The sequence below is a fragment of the Plectrocnemia conspersa genome, unplaced genomic scaffold (assembly GCF_051122295.1).
Source record: "Plectrocnemia conspersa isolate PC_06_02 unplaced genomic scaffold, ASM5112229v1 ptg000009l, whole genome shotgun sequence".
Taxonomy (NCBI): Eukaryota; Metazoa; Arthropoda; class Insecta; order Trichoptera; family Polycentropodidae; genus Plectrocnemia; species Plectrocnemia conspersa.
Genome location: NW_028277173.1, coordinates 12,250,438 through 12,270,427, shown reverse-complemented (window position 1 = coordinate 12,270,427; position 19,990 = coordinate 12,250,438). Strand labels below are relative to the sequence as shown.

The 19,990-nt window shown below is 30.1% G+C and overlaps 1 protein-coding gene across 5 annotated transcripts in view; it reads left to right on the top strand.

Moving 5' to 3' along the window:
• The window catches only part of klar (klarsicht), a 210,741-nt gene extending 190,959 nt beyond the window's left edge, over positions 1–19,782 (top strand). For all 5 annotated transcript variants that reach the window (XM_088193582.1, XM_088193584.1, XM_088193583.1 and 2 more), the window contains 15 exons: positions 639–785; positions 1,189–1,438; positions 1,509–2,203; positions 2,272–2,451; positions 2,603–2,890; positions 2,960–3,225; positions 3,411–3,747; positions 3,821–4,711; positions 6,252–6,366; positions 15,396–15,562; positions 16,518–16,699; positions 16,777–16,981; positions 17,053–17,214; positions 18,928–19,070; positions 19,142–19,782. In XM_088193582.1, coding sequence (XP_088049708.1) covers positions 639–785; positions 1,189–1,438; positions 1,509–2,203; positions 2,272–2,451; positions 2,603–2,890; positions 2,960–3,225; positions 3,411–3,747; positions 3,821–4,711; positions 6,252–6,366; positions 15,396–15,562; positions 16,518–16,699; positions 16,777–16,981; positions 17,053–17,214; positions 18,928–19,070; positions 19,142–19,400 — 4,287 coding nt within the window. In that variant the 3' untranslated portion in view covers positions 19,401–19,782. The remainder of the gene's footprint in view (positions 1–638; positions 786–1,188; positions 1,439–1,508; positions 2,204–2,271; positions 2,452–2,602; positions 2,891–2,959; positions 3,226–3,410; positions 3,748–3,820; positions 4,712–6,251; positions 6,367–15,395; positions 15,563–16,517; positions 16,700–16,776; positions 16,982–17,052; positions 17,215–18,927; positions 19,071–19,141) is intronic.
• The last annotated feature ends 208 nt before the right edge of the window (positions 19,783–19,990 follow it).

Below are 19,990 nucleotides of genomic sequence, written 5' to 3'. Positions count from 1 at the left end.
TAAATATGAAGCCAAAAATAATTAAAAATATATATTTGAAAATAGTGAAGCACCGAGTTAGCGTTGATGTAGAAACCGAAAGATTCGAGCAGTAATTAAGGTAATTTTCATTACCGTTTTAACATCAATTGCCGTGTAAATGTCTACAATCGACTAGATATTAAATAAATTAGAATGCTATTTGCATTTCTCTTACCGGCGAATTGAATCTTATAATTAATTGAGGCAATCTTGTAATTAATTTGTAAGCAAAATATAATAAAATTATGCATGCGATTATATTTTAGGAATATAGTAGGTATAAATAATTATCCGTTCGTTAAAGTAAGTTTTCGCGTAATACGCCGTTTTTGACGCACCATTAGTGGGGATTTCCAGGAAATCGCTCTTATCTCTTAACTGGACTCACCCGAGGGACGAACTTGGCACAGGTGATACAACAAATCATTCGCTCCTTGCTCGTCCTTCGGACAGGTTGTCAATTTTGAGCTGCTGAGTTTAGTCTTTGTTTATGGTTCAATATGGTTCTCTCGTGTTATTATCGCTATTTGGTTACCGTGAGCATTTACTACGTGTATTATAATAAATATATGTGAATACTTTACGTTTTAATTCATATTTTATTTATTATTTTTTAGGAACTTGTTGAATATCCCGTCATCGAGAATAATGAAGGACCAGTCGTGAAACATCGTCGTCTTACTGATCCTTCGGGTGATGCTGATCAAGATATACCAGGTCCTTCTGCAAAACCACTTTACAGCGACGAAGATTCGTATTCTGAGGTATTAATATATTTTTAATAATATACATATTGCGTGATTGTTTCAACATCGACCTCTAAATATATATTTTTATTGTACTACAAAGCTACATAATGATAATAGGTCTAGACTTTTGTAGCAAATGATCGATGTGGGTGTATGTGAAATGTCGGACTTTAATATTATTTAATTTTATGTGAATTTATTTGTTAAAGCTAAAGCTTTGATAGATATATATATTTTGGTTTACATTTGAGAGATAAAAAGGAGCAGTAACTTATGCCGCGTAGCGCAAATTTTTTAGAAATTTTACTAGTTATTAATTTTTGTTATAAAATATTAAACTTAACAGTGTTACTTATTTAACTTATTCAAATAATATGATATCATGAAAGTTCTATATTAAATTTATAATGTTTTTTAGGATGACGGAGACGACCATTGCGATGGATTAGTTCCCGATTGCTATGATTATAAAGATACGTCTCCTGGATCTGATGCTGATACAGAAGGCTCTGTAATCGACGACAATGATATCATTATGAGCTCATTACAAACAGGCTGCGACGATAAAATTTTTGCCATGCCTTTAGTCGAAGAGAATTTCAAAAGATGCATGAGTGATGATCAGGTCGTGATCGACTCTAACAAAATAGATGAAATCAGCGGATTAGGTAAATAATTGTTGGACTTCATCAGCAATATAATTCCTGTTAACAATATTAATTAAATATATATTTTTAGAAATAACCGAAACTCTCAATACTTCGATGTACGATGAACAACAAACTCCGCCGACTGTAGTCAAACGTCAGAAGAAACCTGTGGACTTTTCTAAGTTCAATCGCTCAAACCGTAGTTCCAAGAATCTCGCCACTTTCTATTTCAAGCATCACGATACAGATTCTGATAGGCAGGTTGTATCCGGTGCTTCGGGAAATGACGAAAAATCTCAGGAAGAGACGTCAGAAGAGGAGTGGACTTATACCAATTGTGAAAAAGATAATTCTGCTCAAGACGCGGACGTCATGACTTCTTCTGTCGAAGAGCAGACTGAAATATTTAATGACATCAAGGAATCTGATCTGAAATCAATGTTGGAGAGTTGCAACAACGAATTAAATAAATCCAACAGCAATATAATATATGAACACGACAATATGATCATCTACAATAAAGAGCCAACTTATCAGACCATATACACTAAGGAAAATATCAAACAACTTGTGAATCAAGCTGAAGAGATGGTCTTGAAAATGAATCCGATTTCTAAAGATTTGGTTAAGAGCTCTGGTAAGAAAAGCAAAATTAACCGTAGTTTCAAACCTTTGGTGTTCAACGAAAGTTCTAACGGAGTTGCTACTCAAATTAAAATCTCGCGCATCAGGGAATGGCTTCGGCAGCATTCTAAAGACAAGCACTCGGATAACTCACAACTTGTAAGTCTACTCTATATGATAAATTCAATGATATGATGATCGTTATTAATGAACTATTTTTTTTATAGAAATTTGATAGTTGCGACGCTTCCGGCGAATACACAACGGGCGATAGCGATCCTGATAGGCTATCTGTAACATCTGAAGAATTATCTCCCAGCATTGCTACATATAAACACATGTCCTCTCAAGAACATAGTATTAATGCAATGACTCCGACTAATCAAAGTACACCCGAGCATACAAAGGTAATTCATATTTTATGGAATTTAGAACTTTTGAACTTGTCCTATTTTACAACTCTGTTGAAAAAATACAGGACTCGCAGTATAAAATTATTGCACTGAAGATTTAATTATGAAATGTTTTTAATTTAACTAACCCTATTTTTTTATTTAGGTCATTATGAGAAGAAAACGAAATAGTACGTCAAGTGCAAGACCGTGGTCAGTTTCATGTCTCTCTCAAATTACTCCTATTGATGTTGCAAAAACCTCTGGATCTGGAAATATTTTAAACACTCCGTCATCTTTGAATGATACCATTACTTACGAAAGAACGTCTGGAATGTCGATTTCTGAATCAGCTTTAAACACTCTGACCATGACACCGCAAAACATGGGTGGTTGTTCACCGAATAGAGGAAAGTATCAGGGAAGTTTGAGTAGCGTCAAAACCACTGTTCAGGTATATATTTTCACTTTTGCTGTTATATGATAATATGTGGTCATAGCCTAATGTTGATATTGCTTTTAGGGTAATATATCTAGTTCGGCTACATTAATCGATGGATGCAATGAACAACAGAGTGACTCAAAACAGAGTTTGTCTAAGCGTAAACGCTTTAAACTCAGAAAAAGAAACTTCAGGAATGCATCGTTTGATTTGGAAAGTGTGGATAAGATTAAGGAAGGACATAAGCTCACCAAATCTTGCTCTTTCTCTGGTAGATCTGAGTTATTGAGAGACAAATTTGAACGAAGTGCAGCCAGTGATCCGTCATCTTCAAGAAATAAGCATAGGTAGTTTTTATTATGTGACTTAGAATTGCACATACCTCATAAACAAAAATCAGGAGCGATAATTAATATTTTATTTTACAGTAACTATTATGACAACATTACAAAAATATTTATTAGCAACATTCAAGAATTACTTGTAATTAATATGTAGTGTTCAATGTATCAATAATTTTATTTTATTTTAGATTTGATTCTACATCTACATCAGGAAATGACAGTGAAGATAATGTCAAATTGCATCTACTGTCAAGGGTGCATAGAAGTACTGACAGGACTTTGAATGCATTATCTTCTGAAGATAACGACGAGTACAAACAAAAGTGTGAACTTGTACCCAAGTTTAAGCTTGGCCGAGAAGGAGGACTAGTTAGGCCACGACTACCGCTTTTGGCTATTGCCGTCATTGATAAAATAACTACTGACTTGGGCAACGATAGGGATTCAGATTTAGATAAGAGCATTCAAACAGCTGGTACTGAAGAGCACAGCTCATTTTCTGAACAAGCATGGGACTCATATCAGGTAAAGATCATTACTAAAAATTGTATTGTATATTTTTAAAGATCATGTAAGTCAATATTATTTTTTTTCTTAGGAAAAGTATAACTCTGAGCCCTATTCTGAAGCACCTGATTCAGACGCTGCTCGTCGTTTATTGGAATTCGGCGATGATTACCGTGCTCATTTCGATTCCCAGTCAGATTGCTGTTCGAGCTTGTCAGCTCATCCTGACCATGAACCTAGCCCGTTGATGGGACGTCGTAGATTCAGAGTGCCAAACTACTCCCCGACCGATAATAGCATGGTGGACAAAACTTATAAAGCATTCAACAGCGCCAGTATGGATTACAACTCTTATGGAAGACGAAGCAAAAAATCTTCATCTTCGAGTATTGACAGGAAGAAGACATTGCTGGATAGTCTGGAGCGATCAAAGAAAAACTCGGAAAGTGAGAAGCTTCGCCGAAGCAAAAACAGCTTGGATAGGAAGATGTCCAAAAAATCTGATTGCGACAGCAATAGATATTACACCTCTTCTAATTCGACTAATAGTGACAATAATACTTCTTTAGAGATGCATTATTTACCACATAACAAATCTGACTGTGAAGAAAAGGCACCAAGAAGATTGTCGAAAGAGTTGATCGTAAATAATCTACCACTATCGGTGGAATTGGCTGAAAATGATAGTTGTGTTGATTCGCCGCTGAGACGTAAAAGGTATTCAAATAGTCACGCCGACGATAGCTCTGATGATATAAATGGACCGAATAAATTGAACCGTTCGTTAACGAGAAGGAAAGGTTCTTCGGGAATCGCAGGATTGTATTCGGGGCCGAATGGCGATTATGTTAACGGGTTTGATTCCGACTCTGAAGACGACGTCCAACATTTGATCGAAAGGTCTCGCTCGCAATTGGAGGCTACTGAATCTGTTTTAGCTAAGGAGGATATCACTCCGGATCTCCTACAACCTAACGATTACGTAAGGAAATCAATTCATATTATAAGTTCCGATAAAGTAAGTTCAGAAGCTAAGTCTGACCCAGAAAAAGGAGATAATCGAGCATATCTCTCGTGGTATTTGTGTACTATGGGAGTTGTTGCAATTATTGTATATTTTTTCAATTCTTACTAATGATTGTTTTTGTATACCTTTTTTTCTTAACATCCCTGTGTTTTTTTTTATTTTAATTAATTAATATAACCTGTGTGTGATTTTTTTGAGTTGTGAACTAACTTTTGTGAATTATTTTATAGGTTTAAATGAAAAGAGGTGCTCTTTTTGTAGATATTTGTGAAACTAACAGTTTTTACTTTCATTATTTATTAATTAACTTAATAACAATGTGATATAAATATAAATGTTTTAACGAAAGGTGCCTTTTTTAGTTTAATTAGCCGTAAGTTACCATTAATAAGTTTTAATGTAGACTATTGAATATTGTTTTACTTTTTTACTAATTTTTTATACACATGTAAAATGGCATGCTGTAGAATAAAATAATTTCAATTCATAAAATTGATTTGTTTGTTATTTCAAACAGCTCTATGCAATGCCAGATGAAGCTTATTTCCAATTTTTTTTTTCCAAATTTTTTCCAAACGTGTGTGTGTGTTCAACCCACTTTTATTTCTTTATTACTAGTTTTGGCTTAATTTGTAAAGTTTTAAGTCTTGTATCTAGCATTTTGTGGTGCTGTAGTGTGATTCCTTTTATTTTTTGCCTTCGAAGATCACCCAAAATAGCTTTTAGGTTGTCATACAATCGAAATCTGCAACGGAGCTACGCTTCTTCATTTTTTTGTACATATTGTAATGTTTTATATGCATATGTAACTTGAAATAAAACCAACGATCAGCGACATGACTGTATGCATCGTGTTACTTTTTACATTGTAATACAATTTTCAGATTTTTCTAATCGATGTATGTATATGTATAATATTAAAATATGTAATAAATCATTAAAAAAGCTTAACCACAAAACACTTACTGTATATTAAACGCACGCTTGCATGCTGCATGAACTATCTACACTCTTATTTCCACACGCTCACAGAGATATGTCGCATGAACCACAACTAATTAAATACACATTAAGGTTGTCTTTAAGAATGATAAGCTAAATTAAAAATAATCTTGTTGTTTTATGTAAATATAATAATAAATTAATGGTTACATTTTATCTTAATTAATGGAATTCATTATATGTCAATACACTACTCGATTATCTCCAATCATTATTTTTAAATAATACAAATAATAAGTTAAGGCTAAAAATGATAATTGAATAAGGCTGTAAAATCTACATATTATATATTTTATTAAACTTCCTATTGAGTTTATTATTATTATTATTATTCGATTAATATTTTTAGCCGTAATATACAGTTAATTAATGAAATATAGCACCTCTATTTGCAAACTAATGTTACTGTGTAAATGTATGTTAATATTTTTTTTATAAAACAAACTCCATTTGCCTGAATCACTTAATATAAGAATTTGATTAATTTTCATAGATTGAAATTGTGACCACATGTCGAGAAAACATCCGTTGCTTGGAAGCTGTTTTGGCGAGCGCTTCACAAGGGGACTCTAGCATCCTTTCCATACCTCAGATTAGAGATATACGAGGTCAGTTTAGATATAATGTCATCATAATTACACTCCAAACCTATTATCACAATACATTTTCCATTGTCCAACTGAACCCATACTTGAAATATATATTATATATTATTAATATACGGCTTGTTTGTTTGTTCATGTTAAATGGGTAAAAAAAATAGTAGCCAAGCAGTTAAGCGATCATGCTAGTCAGTTGATCGTGGGTGGTGGTAATTTTTATTTATTTAATAAAAATATAATAGTAATTTAAATAACTTCACTTTAAAATTAACTTAATTTTAATTCAATTTTTAATTGATTTGTGTTAAAATATTTGAATTATGCATAGTAATTATTATATAATTTAAATAGGAAATAAATGTTAACATACAATGTTATTTTAACAGAACATTATTAGTGCGACACATTAGGGAAGAACCCTTATCATATTATATTTTTGTTATATGGTAACACTAAAATACAATTAAAAAAATAACTTATATACATACTTTATTTAGAGGTTGTATAAGCCTTTAACGTTTCTTCTTCGTTACATTAAGTTATTACAAATAGTACAACCATCATACTATCTCTTTTTAAGTTTCCGCATCTTAATTAAATTTATTAATATTTCAACACGGCGAAGAGGTATTTGAGTTCTTTTAAAAACCCCATCTTCCCGAATACGTAAATTTGTAACGTTTATGTTGGTTTTAAAACTATTATGACGTCAGTAAATTAATAAAATTGTATTTATTTATTATTTGTTGCTGAAATCCGATATATTGGATTTTTTCTATGGCAAGTATTGCCGGATTCGATATCAGCATTGATGTAATAATCATATACGTTTTATTGATCTGCTGAATCAAATATTTTTTTTATGTAATACATCAATATTTAGCTATTAATCACAAAAGGCTTGGCAACTAAAAGGTTAAAGAAATATTTTTTCACCTACAATAAAGTACAATTTATTCAATCAAAAATACATTATTTTTTGATATGATTAATTTATATAAATTTGTGACACAAGTTCCTAGTTATATTACATCATTTATGTGATCATCTTTAAAAACCGCTCGTAATAAGTATGATCATCATCATCATATTTGGACATTTGTATAAAAAAAATCACCAGAGCATACGCAGGTACATTCACGTTGCATTATTTTGTACTTACTCATCTGATTAGATCATCAAATCAAAAATAATATTTAATTGCTATATCAATAGCCTAAGGTTATTGACTGCAAATGTGTGCTAAATCATCAAATCAATTGTTTGATAAAACAATAAATTATGTAGTTAAATTAATGTTTTAAAAGAGTGCATAATTTTATTGCAAATTAACATTAGCAGATGTTTTAAATTTTTCTTAAAATCACTACAATGTTAAAATTAATTATAATTATAGTATCTTACCCATTTAAATATCAACACAGATCATAAAAGTAGTCTATATAAACTAACATTTTTTTTATTGACACTACATATACATATTTCAATTATAAAAAAATATTTAACAGCTATTTTATTGCTGTATTTAAAATGTTTTATTGTTTTTTAAAATGTATGTATATATTTAGCGGAGTTTAAAACCATTATACATACTTTTAAGGATAATTATTATTATTTTTAATAGTACTTTAATCGTTGAAAAACTATGTTTATATTTATTAGCCACAGAAAATATAATTTATTCTTATTATTATAATCATTAATATGAATATGTTACAGTGAATCTGAATTACCAGTAAATTTATATTTTTACTAGTATAAGTATAATCTTCTAATCTAAGTCAGGGAAAATGTATTAATCAATTGATTTATAATTTTACTGCTCAGTATCATTAAAACTGTATTTGTTCACAAACGGATGATCCGATATGCATATGCGATATGCCACATGATTTGAGATTCACATAAATGTGACGTCACATTGTTCATTGACAGAAACTTTAATATTTTAAATAAATCAAAACAAAACGAATTGACTTAATGAAAGTTCTAAAACTATAGTTTCAGAACTTGCGTTAGGTCAAGTAAGATGTGGTTAATTCGCTTAGGCTCGGTTTGGGCTTTAATAGCAAATGGACGTTTTGCAATTATTAAATTGGGTTTCATAGATATTTTAAAGCAACATGTAATTTCATTAGCGCCTATCAGTTAAATTATATTTTCGCTAGTAAAGATATGATTTTACTGAAACGGCAGTAAAAATATAACTTTTTTAGTAATTCACATGTACGTAATAATGCTGTATTTTATAAAACAGATGATATGTTATTATTTATAAATATGTTATCAATATAAGATAAACTATTTTAATATATTATATTGTAAACATAAATAAATTAAAGTAGATTTATTTAGCTAAGTTTAAAACCATACATACCATTTTTATAATTTCACTTGCGGTTAACTTCATGTGTTACACATAGATAAATATAACATTGTTCAAGCTTAATACCTTTAATAAAATATTTATGAATTTTATGCATTACACATAGATTTCCGTGTTAATAATATTACTGTTTATGTAAATATAAGTACATATAAAGTAATGCTCAGTTGAGTGATTAGATTAATCATTTCTATTGTTGGACACAGTAATAACAGTAACATAAAAGCTAATGACAATATTGTAGAAATGATCTTTGTGTTGGTATATTATTCAGAAGTAAAATACTTGTTTTGCAATCTTTAAATTGTGAGTAAAATATACTTAAAATTGAAGTAATAAACTATTTGATTAATTTACTTAAGTGCAATGAAATAACATTGTTTTTTAAACATATAATATATATAGGCAATATAATACAATAATATTGATATTAATTAGAAGGATAGCAACGTTATCATTGAAGAAAGAATCAAATACATTTTTAATGTGTTGTAGAGTTACTTCAGGGGTATATAACATATTTTATTTATTATGAAAAACATCCATGTTGAAACAGCAATCCCAAAAGTGTCGGCAGCCATAGGGTTAATATGTTTTATTATCATCAAATTTTTTTTTTAAGTTTAAAGATTTATTCATATTTTTTTATAAAATATGGTTGGAATTGATGTGGGTGTAAATTAATAAATGCAAGAAAATAAATATTTAGGGATATTGTGAATTAATAAAATTGTTTAAGGGATATTCGGAAAGTAAAGATTCGTTCAATGGTCTGTTTCAATACGAAATTCAATACTATAACTATCTAAATGGTGTAGTGAATTCGTGAAGCAGGAATACATGTTTATTATGAATAAAAGAGTGGAAGGTCATCCGTTGTAACTGAGGAACTTATTAAAAATTAAAGTAAAACTTGCCTGGAAATGCATTTCACGATCAATGATTCTTTATATATTGGCTATTGTATATTTTTCGCTCATTGGGTGCAAAAAAAGAGCAGGCGCGAGTCTTCTATGATGTTGGAATTAGGAACTAGTCGTCCAAGTCTCACCAAATGCATTCAGGTCTATGGTAACTACATGTTTCAATCCTGCTTTAACTCCAAAATAAATATCAATATTTTAGTACGTTTACTTTCTTGAATCTACATCGTATTAATATTTTTATTCTTTTGTTAGTAATACAACAAGAACTGGTTTTGTTTACACCGAGATATCGAATCTTAAAAATTAATATGAATTATTCGCGTGGGCCCATCGGTGTCCTAGTTCGCGTGCCAGCGGTTCTCGACACCTTGGAAACTGTCCAATATTTAAAACGTGCATCAGTCGCGATCCGATCGCCGTTTGAGCGGTTGCTTTTTCTTTTTCTACGCGAGTTTCAAGGTTCGATTTCCCACGTAGAGCGAAAATTCTGACGCGATGACGCAAACATTTACAAACATTTGTTTAAGACGCATCGATCGATTTAAAATCTGTTTTTCATAAATCTGTTGCTAAGTATGCAAAAACTTAGATTTTCCAATAACATACCTGGTATATATAAATAAAACAATGTTTATTTACATTACGCGCGTACGTAGATAAACTGTTTTACGAGTTTCTCATCAGTGGTTTAAATATTATATGATTGCGTGTTTAGTGTTTCATCAATGTTTATCTAATAGATCATTTTGAGTTGTGGGAAAATAAATTGCTGTTTCAAGGCTGTTTGTATATAAACACAAACGTATGCCAAATTTTATAAGTTACAAAAGTATGCACTTTTGTTGCAAGTGTGTAAAATTATCAACAGTGATAAGAAACATTTTTTTAATATTTTGTTAAAAAACATGCAAACACGCAGATGACCTTGAACGTGAAGTTCGACTTGACCTTTCGGAGAAGATAATATTTTTTTAAAAACGTTTATTGATTGATTAAATTTAATTACCACAAGGACATTATTTGTATCACTATACAGAAATATATAAACTGTTCATTTAGTATCTAAATTATAAGAAACATCACTTTGATCTGATTAGCTTTTGGTATTGAATCTGACAATGATTCATAAACCATATAATATTTAAAAAAGTAGATAAATTATATGATTTTGTGACATTATTGCTTAATTACAAAATTCTTTTTAAACTGAATAATATTGTATTTGGATTGTTATATTGCATAACTCAACCAATTAGAAATTTCTCTAAACCAGTTTCTACAGTATGTCGTCAATAAAACAGCTTAAAATTGTAGTTTTTGAAGTCTTACGATTTCATCTATTAAGATATTGTTAAACATATTGTGCATTACAACCATTGAACATATTGATTCAGGCGTTTTAAAGTCGATCGTTTCGATGTCAGTGATAGACTTTGCTATAGAAGGAATGAGAAAATAGGGAAAACATACCAAAAATATTCATACTAAATCAAATAGTGTATATTTACTAATGTCATACCTAATGTCTCTAGCGTTGAAAACGTGTAAACATTTATTATGAAGTTGTGTTATTGTTTAAAATCAGTGATTTTGTGATAGTGTCAAAGTTCAATTTATTTTAACAAGAAGATGGATCAAAAGGAGTCGGTGATCGTCAAATCTGTTGGGTCCACTCAAACTGATGATTTGGGTGAGTAATAATGGAGGGTGTTTGTAATGTATGAACATTGTTATCAAAACAAGATTACTTAGGTTAGGATAACACTGTTTAACTTCTTGAAAATATTTTTTTAATAAATTTAGATTTCAATTTTAAATTCGTCATTAGTTTTTTATACATAAACCTGGCGTTTATCAAGATTTAAAACTTTCATTCATATTATATATCAATTAAATCAGCAAAAAATCAGTTTTAAAATTATTATGTATTGACATTATAGTCTTCGCGCATTAAACTTATGTACTTTATTATGATTTTTTATAACGTACTATTTATTATGTATTCAAGTGACTGCTTGTCGTACAGTTTTATGATCACGTCTTACCGTAATCCCAAAACAGATTAAGGTTGTGGGTGGAATATTAATGATTTTGCATAAAATTTAAGTTCAAGCGATTTAATATAGACATTGCGTTCCTATTCAATGGATTTTTAAGGTTTGGCGTCGATTTGACGCCATATTAAACTTTTAATCCATATGTGTATGGCTATTGTTCTGACTAAGCAATGTAAAGGAACTTTAAAAAAAAATAACGGTAATGTACGTGTATAAAAATATTTGATTTATACAAATTTTATTAAAATGCTTATGTATGGTTTCACAGATATGTAATATATATTTAGATCAGTGATTACGAAACTTGTAAAAATGTAATGAAATTATCTGGCAAACCATCTACCAATTCTTAGTATTACAGTATTTACCTAAAATTTAAATTTTCACCCCAGAAATAAATTTTAAAATTTAAATTTTCACCCAAAATGAGTTGAATAAAAGACTTTTTTTATATCAAAAAGCAATATTTTTTATATTATGTATTTTGTTTTAGAAAATGACGTGAAAAATTCCTCAGTTAATTGTGCCACGCAAAGAGAAATTTATGTTTTCTTAAAAACAATACATTTAAAAATACATAAACACTAGTAGAAAAATCTGCCTTCACTTTTAAAAAAAGTTTATTGTACATCCCATATGAATACACTTTTCTAGATGTTAATCTGTGAGTCTAATTCTATATATTTTTGAAGGGAAGGAGAACCACAATTTACGATAAATTTGGTAATCTGATCATTTTAATAAATTCAATTTATTTTTAATCCCGGATGCTTGGCGACCTTAGTTTATTTCGTATTATGTTTGTTCCCTCTAGTCTATTTGATAAATTTTATAAAACTTTTTGATTGGGTTTCAAGATTAACCAAATAAAATCAGCGTCCATAACGTAAGAAAGCGGTCCGTCAATTTGAACCCTTTTGATGATAGTATAACAGATACGCATCGTTTGGCCTTGAGTAGAACTATTTCGCATGAAATTGCTAATTGCACGTTTTCTACAACCAAATTCACTAATCACAAGCGATTAAAAACGCAAGATTTCTCCTGTCGAAAACTTTCGTTTGTCGCCAGTCCGATCAGGTCTGAGGATGTCCGTTCGCACGAGTGAGACCGCTTTCAATCGGATGAATCGCATAATTTTCAATCAAACGTTTTCACTCGAGTGTGAAAATTAGAAATGGTTATTATACATGAGTAGACATAAAAATAACACTAATTAAATCATATTATAAAAAATGTTCTACACCTCTGCGAATTGATTTGGCACGATTTGTGTCGATGCGCTTAGATTAGTGTTTTTTTACTAAATAAATTTGCATGTAACATTTATACTGTTGTCGATATGTATTATTTATATTGTTCTATTTTTTATAAATTGTACATTGATCGTGTACCTACCGTTAAAAAGACAGTTAGTTGAATGCATTTAATCGACTGTAACAGTCAACTCGTTTCGTCACACGTGTGATTTTTAATACATGTTTATAGTTGAGTCAAGCTGAGTAACAAAACCTTGAAAAAATATGATCGGTTTAAAAATGTATATATCTATACCATGATAATACTTCAAGCCATTGTATATTTTAATTTACATAACTATAAATGTGCTATGTAAAATTGTAAAATAAACAAATAAGTATGACTTCAGTATAAATAAATTATCAATTAAGGTCATAAATCGCAGTTATTTTACTAGTAAAAATAATATAAATAAATAAAAAGTAAAATAAGCCAAAATAATGTAAGAACCAGGAAGGGGCTTATATATTTAGTTACCAGTAGCGTTGCGTGAGTTATGAATAGAGGTAATTTGCGGAAAAAAACGTAGCGCTGAATTTTATCTTTTCCCTTTACTACAGTTACAATAAATTTCATTTTCAGTCTATTCATACATATACAATATTAACTAATTATAATTAAGCTAAAAATGAAAAAATACGAAATAGTAAAGATTAATTGAAGATATATAACTATAATAAGTTAATAAAAAGTCACTATAATCATAATTTGAGACAGTTGTTAACAGGCATATGTGATAGCTGATATATTTTAATAACACAATTGATTTACTCTCTTAAATTCTTGCATAATAAATATAAGATACACGCAAAAGAGCAATAACATTAGCATATCTATTATTTCGTTTAATATTCGGTCAAAGGGCACAATTATAATATCGGCTAGTAAACCATGCTACTGTAATTTTAAAACTGTTCTTAAAGTTTAATTGATTTTGTCCTGAATATTATCTTAAATGAGTAGTATATAATACACATTTTAAAACGCAAATATAATACAATATTTAAATTTGATATAAAAAACATTGTAAGTTTGTTGAGATGATATCTATGTAAATACATATATAAAACATCAATATATTTTATCTGAATCAAATGATCTGTATAAGACAAGAAAATTTCCTCAGTAGAACAGACCTAACTTGAGATAATAGCCTTTGCAAGTTTTGTGGTTATATTGATTTACCTTTCTTTAGTCACAAACTGCCATTATTTCAACCAAAACATGCTAACAAAACACTTTTGACATCATTATGTAAAATTGTATTTTAAATAGTGCATGAAAAGTGAAATATCTAATTATATAACTAGACTTCTAATGCGTGTTGATGAGATTAAAACGTAAATATTCAAGATTTACTTTTGATATAGGCATACCCTGGTTTCCTTTATTGTTAATTTACATTTCGATACGCTCTCTTGAACAGATGGCATGCGTATATATTTTTTTCTACACTTCCATATCATCATTTTAATTCGATCTACTGTAAAGTAATAATCAATTGACATTTAGTACAATTAAACAAACGGAATTGTTGTTAATAGATTCGAATCTAATTAAGTCTCCATGTCCAGTTACGGTATGCAGAAACAGGTTTTTAATAACTGTCATAAAAATATGTACAACATATGATAGGAGTGTAAGAAGAGATTATATGCGGTCGTTGAAGCATCTGTAGATCTTGCGACTTATCTTGATGAAGTGACAACTTTTTGCATGATAATAATACTTGTCTAAATAAATTTAGCTCCATATCGTTGGATATGTTCATATGCATATTTTTATAATAATAGTGTTGTATTGAAAAAAACATCTTTATTTTTATAAAATACAACAATAGTAGTTTATAAATATTTAAGATGAATTAATACTTCTTAAATTTAATTATGTCTTATGAATAAATTGTATTTATATTGGTAAATGCATAAATGTAGAAAACTTTCGTTGAGGTAAATTTATAATACCTTTATGTACTCTCCATTGATTTTGTAACCAATACTTTGTTTCTTTTATGAAAAATCATTAACCGTGACAGTTAAATAAACTACTTTTTCATGGAATTGTTATACGCTTTAGTAAAGTGAAATTAACTTTCCCTTTTTGTGTAATGTATATGTAGTTTGCTTCTTTTGTATTACAAATAGATGTTTCGTTGCACAAAGTGTAATATATAAATGTTTGTATGATAAAGCAACCTCTGCTCTCTATTTTAGAACATGTTCCATGCTCCATGCATAATGAAACATTTCCATTTAACTATGTTAAGTGCATTCCAGGGTCATGTGCATTAAACGTGTTATATTTATACATACACCATATGGTGATCTAAATATCTAAGTAATAATTGTAATTTGATTATTTTTACAGAAATTGTGTCCCGATGGGCTGGTGTATTATCAGTGAGCGAAAAACGGGGAGCAGCTAGAACTTTGAGACGCGAATTGTTGACTATGAGAGGATACGCTTCTCCTCTTCCGCCTGGGTCTCCATTACACACCCGTCCGCAAATACTAAACCGTCTCGATCAATTAAAGGTTTGTGTCATTAAATTGATTAATAATAATTCATCATGTTTATCAAAAATAGTGCATATGTTACAGTGAAGTTATATTTTCTCTAGTGTTTCAGTGAAATCATATCTGAATACGTTTTCACCGGTAGGTATTCTACTAGCGAAAATATAATTTAACTATTAGTTGCTAATAAAATTATATGATGTATTAAAAGGTCTATGAAACTCAATTTGCCACTTGCGAAATGTTCATTTGCTGTTCAAACCCCAACCTAACCAAACCCAACTTGACGTAACGAAAGTTCTAAAACACTATAGTTTTGAACTTTCATTAGGTTGATTCGTTTTGGTTTGATTTATTTTAAATATTGTAGTATTTTAATGAACAGCATGAGGTCACAATTCTGTGAAATACGCATACCAGACCATCAGTTTATGAACAAATACAATTTTACTGATATTGAGTTGTGAAATCATATTTATACTAGTAAAAATAACTTCACTGGTAATACACATTCACTGTAATACATAAATATTGCAGTCTATTTCATTGTTTTGAACACATATAAGTTTATTTTGGACTAGCAGTCTGTAACCGGGACAAGGATTTAATACAAATAAATGTGATTAGTCCAAGAGAGCCATTCTTGTTATATTTATATACATAGATTTGAAGGTAGTTCTTCAGAAAGAGTAGATAAATATAATATAACATTTACATTTTATACACTGTTATTATTCTTTAGCCAAATTAAAGATTTGTTTGTGGATTGAGTAATTATTGAGAGAAAAATGCGTATTCTCCCCTTTATTCAACCAAAATGACTGAATGCGTTAAAAAATTTATGGAATTGCCTAGATCCACACAAAAAAATGAAATCGTGCACTGAGAACAAATAAAAATTGACATTGGTAGATTAAAAACCTTATAAAAAAGTTACCATTTACATAAATTAATCAATACCTTAATATTGCAGAAGAAGCAGGAATCGTTGCAAGAACAAAAGGCATCAATGTTGAACATGAACGTGTCGGTGCACCGTTTGTTAACGGACGTTGGCAACAATACTTCTGGCAGCACGTTAACCGACACCCTGTGCCAAAACTTGAAAGATGAAGTTGGCGAGATGTATCGAATGTGGGAGAATGCGAACGAAAGGTTAGATTGTTTACAATTAGATATTTATTTATTATACATCAACTATATTATATTTATTATAAATTTATATATTATAGTACAAATTCGGAGATTACACAATTGGAAGAAGTTCTCCGTGTTTGGGGTGCTTGGGAGCAAGGACTCGCCGAACTGCAGGGAGCACTTAAAGGCGATTCGGCCACGTTGCGCCTTATCGAGGCTGCGTTGGCTGCTGGAGATCCGGCTCGAGTTGCTCCTCACGTATCACACGTAGCTCGTCTTTTATCTGAAACTACCCAGCAGGTATGTTTTTTTTTATATATTTTTTATTGCTTCGATAATGGAGATTATATTATATTTTTTTGGTTTTCCAGAAAGGGGAATGTGGATCTTGGTCCGATAGTGGTATATCAGATTCGGGCTCTGAGCAAGATCTTTCGGAGAGAGAACGGCGTCTTACGAATTTGAGAGTTTTAGCAAGAGCAATGGAAACGGCTCTAGCTCCTGGTAGTCAACTGTTAAAAGCTATTGCTAAAGTGAGTATTTTATATTAAGGAAGTATCTTTCTGTGATTAAAAAATATTTAATATCGCATCATTTTAACCTATGCAAATAATATTTTTGTATTTTATAAAAATCAGACAGTGTATTGCTATACCCACAATATATCTATTATAAATAAAAAAAAAATAATTCTTCAACGATATTTACATCTATGAATAACAAAAATTCATTAAAATATTATATTTAGCAAAACTTCAAACCATTATAAAAATATTTATTATTTCGCTCATGTCTAATTTTATTAGTTACACATGTAAACTTGTGTTTAGTCAATAAAATATGATAATAATACTTATTATTTTTGTTTTGGGATATTTGTATTTATCATTGGATTTTATTAAATTACTGTAATACTGGTGTAGCGCATACGGTTTTTGAGGGCTATTTAATTAAACGACCATTTTTTGAAAAGCTGGCAGTTGTTAAAAACCACCCGCTTCTCAAGTTGCGCGGTGGTGTGGCAACACTGGGAACTGTCAGAACGCCGCCATACTTGTATTTTGTACCTCATGTTAACACTTGGCCGACAGGTCGTTTTTTTCCCGCATGATCTGCGAAAACGGAAAAAATAGATAATAATTATGTGAATAAAATGAACCATCTGAATTATCATATATAAATTATATTTCGGTTTTTCATGTGTTAAAAATGTTATGCTTATAGCTGTCAGCTTTAAAAATAATTTACGATCATGTTTTATTATCATCTCTTGTTTATACAAAGGTCTTTGATTGTCCCTCACATGGGAAGTCAGCCAGGGCAATAAAAATAATTATGCATTAAAATTTTTTTTTCTTAAAAGTACAAACATTAATTCATAGATGGCAGCACGAAACGCTTTAGTTTTTGCCAGTAGATACTACTGGACCCCTCCTTAAAAGTCAGAAATCATAAAAGGTAGTCACTACCCCTCCCATCGCCTCAGAAGAGGAAGCTCATTGGTTAAGTGTTAAGACATAATCGGCTCTAGCATAAATATCATCTTTAGTAGACTTTCATTTCAACTGTTTTTACTAAATTGTTGAATATTCTTTCATTTTGCTTAAAAACTTTGACACTTCCACACATAATGGAATTAAATTCTTGATAGTAGAGAGAAACTTTTGAGTTGATTCTTTTGCTATTTTGTAATATATACTGCAGGTATTAAAAACACGTTCCTGTCGTTGATTTCTACTTGTTTATTTATCCATCAATCAAGATATTTAAAATAGTTACATTTAATTGGGTTCAGTTTTTTTTATTTTTCATTTGTAAACCCATAAAATATTTTTTTAAATTCAGACAATCGAGTAGAGATGAAATTCTCTAATACTGCAGCAATATACAGTCACTAATTAATAACTCGGAAATATGAGTAATTTCTGGAAATTCAGCAACTACAAAGTATTTTTTCTTCTTTATTTTCTATGGGACCACTTTTTTGTCAGCATTTCATTTTTATATATTACGTAATTGTGTATCAGTGGTGTTGTAAAAAATATAAAAATCTTTATTATACATAGTTTTTTTCGACCAACAAAATTTTCATCATTTGTGTAATATATAGCACCATATTTTGAAAGCCTCCAATCTTATTGTTATATTACATTTAAAATTCTTTGCCGAGCGTTTCTTCGTTATTTTGTTATCTATTAATTTCATGTAAACGAAAAAAGTCATGATAAAATATGTATTACTTTCAGAGAATGGATGAAGCTGAAAATGAGCTACGAGCATTACAAACAGCCTGTCGAGCACTCATTGTACGGACAGCCGGAAGTGTAAACACCAACTTTGATAAAGATATATTAAAAGCTTTTGTGTTATCAAATTCAACGCCAATAGAGTAAATATATAAAACAATTTTTTTTAATTATTTATAGTCTAAATATTAATGTATCTATTAATTTATTCCAGACCTTTGGTTTTATTAAATGGAAACAACGGAACGTTAAGAACATCACCCGATGACCCTGAAAGCGAACCGAACGATAGCGTGGTAGATTGTGGCAACATGAAACGGTGGGCCTGGTGTGCTTTGCCGTTGCAATTATGCCTATTCGCATTAGTCTGCGCATGTCTTTTTGGCGGACCGAGATGCTGCGATGCTGTCAACAATCTAGGCTCAAGCTTCACTCCGCATTTGAGATATGTCAAAGGACCACCTCCGATTTAAGTATTTCGACGTAATATTTATAAGGATTACATTTGTTAAGAGTTACATTATTGTAATGTTGTAAGCTCTTTAAATTTTGAGACCTTGTATATTGCTTTGATGCTTTGTGTTGGTTTATTCCATTTTGAGCGCCCTTTAATCAGGGACATAGAAGTACATAGCAATGAGGCCTTTAAAAGAATGTTTGTTGGGAGTTGAAGTTGGAGATGAATGGAGTTGAAAATGATCTATAATAGTATTATACAATGATTATTCCATCCTTTGATGTACAATGTAATTGCGAGTTTGAGTAGTTGAGAACATGTTTGTATGAGTGAAAAGTTGGATCGTCCATTTCGATGTTAAAATATCTTATTTTCTCTAATATTTCTAAATAATAAAAGATAAAGTTAATTTATAAAGAAAAAAATACAGTAAAAAATCAATATAATTATTTCTAAAATTTGGATTATTATTTGTATATTATATATACATAAATTTGTGTGTAAATATTTAAAAATTTTTGAGAGTATATTAAGAGGATTAAAAATATGTCACAAATTCGCATAGTTGGATGATCACAAGATTCGAACAATTGGAGCAATAAGTGA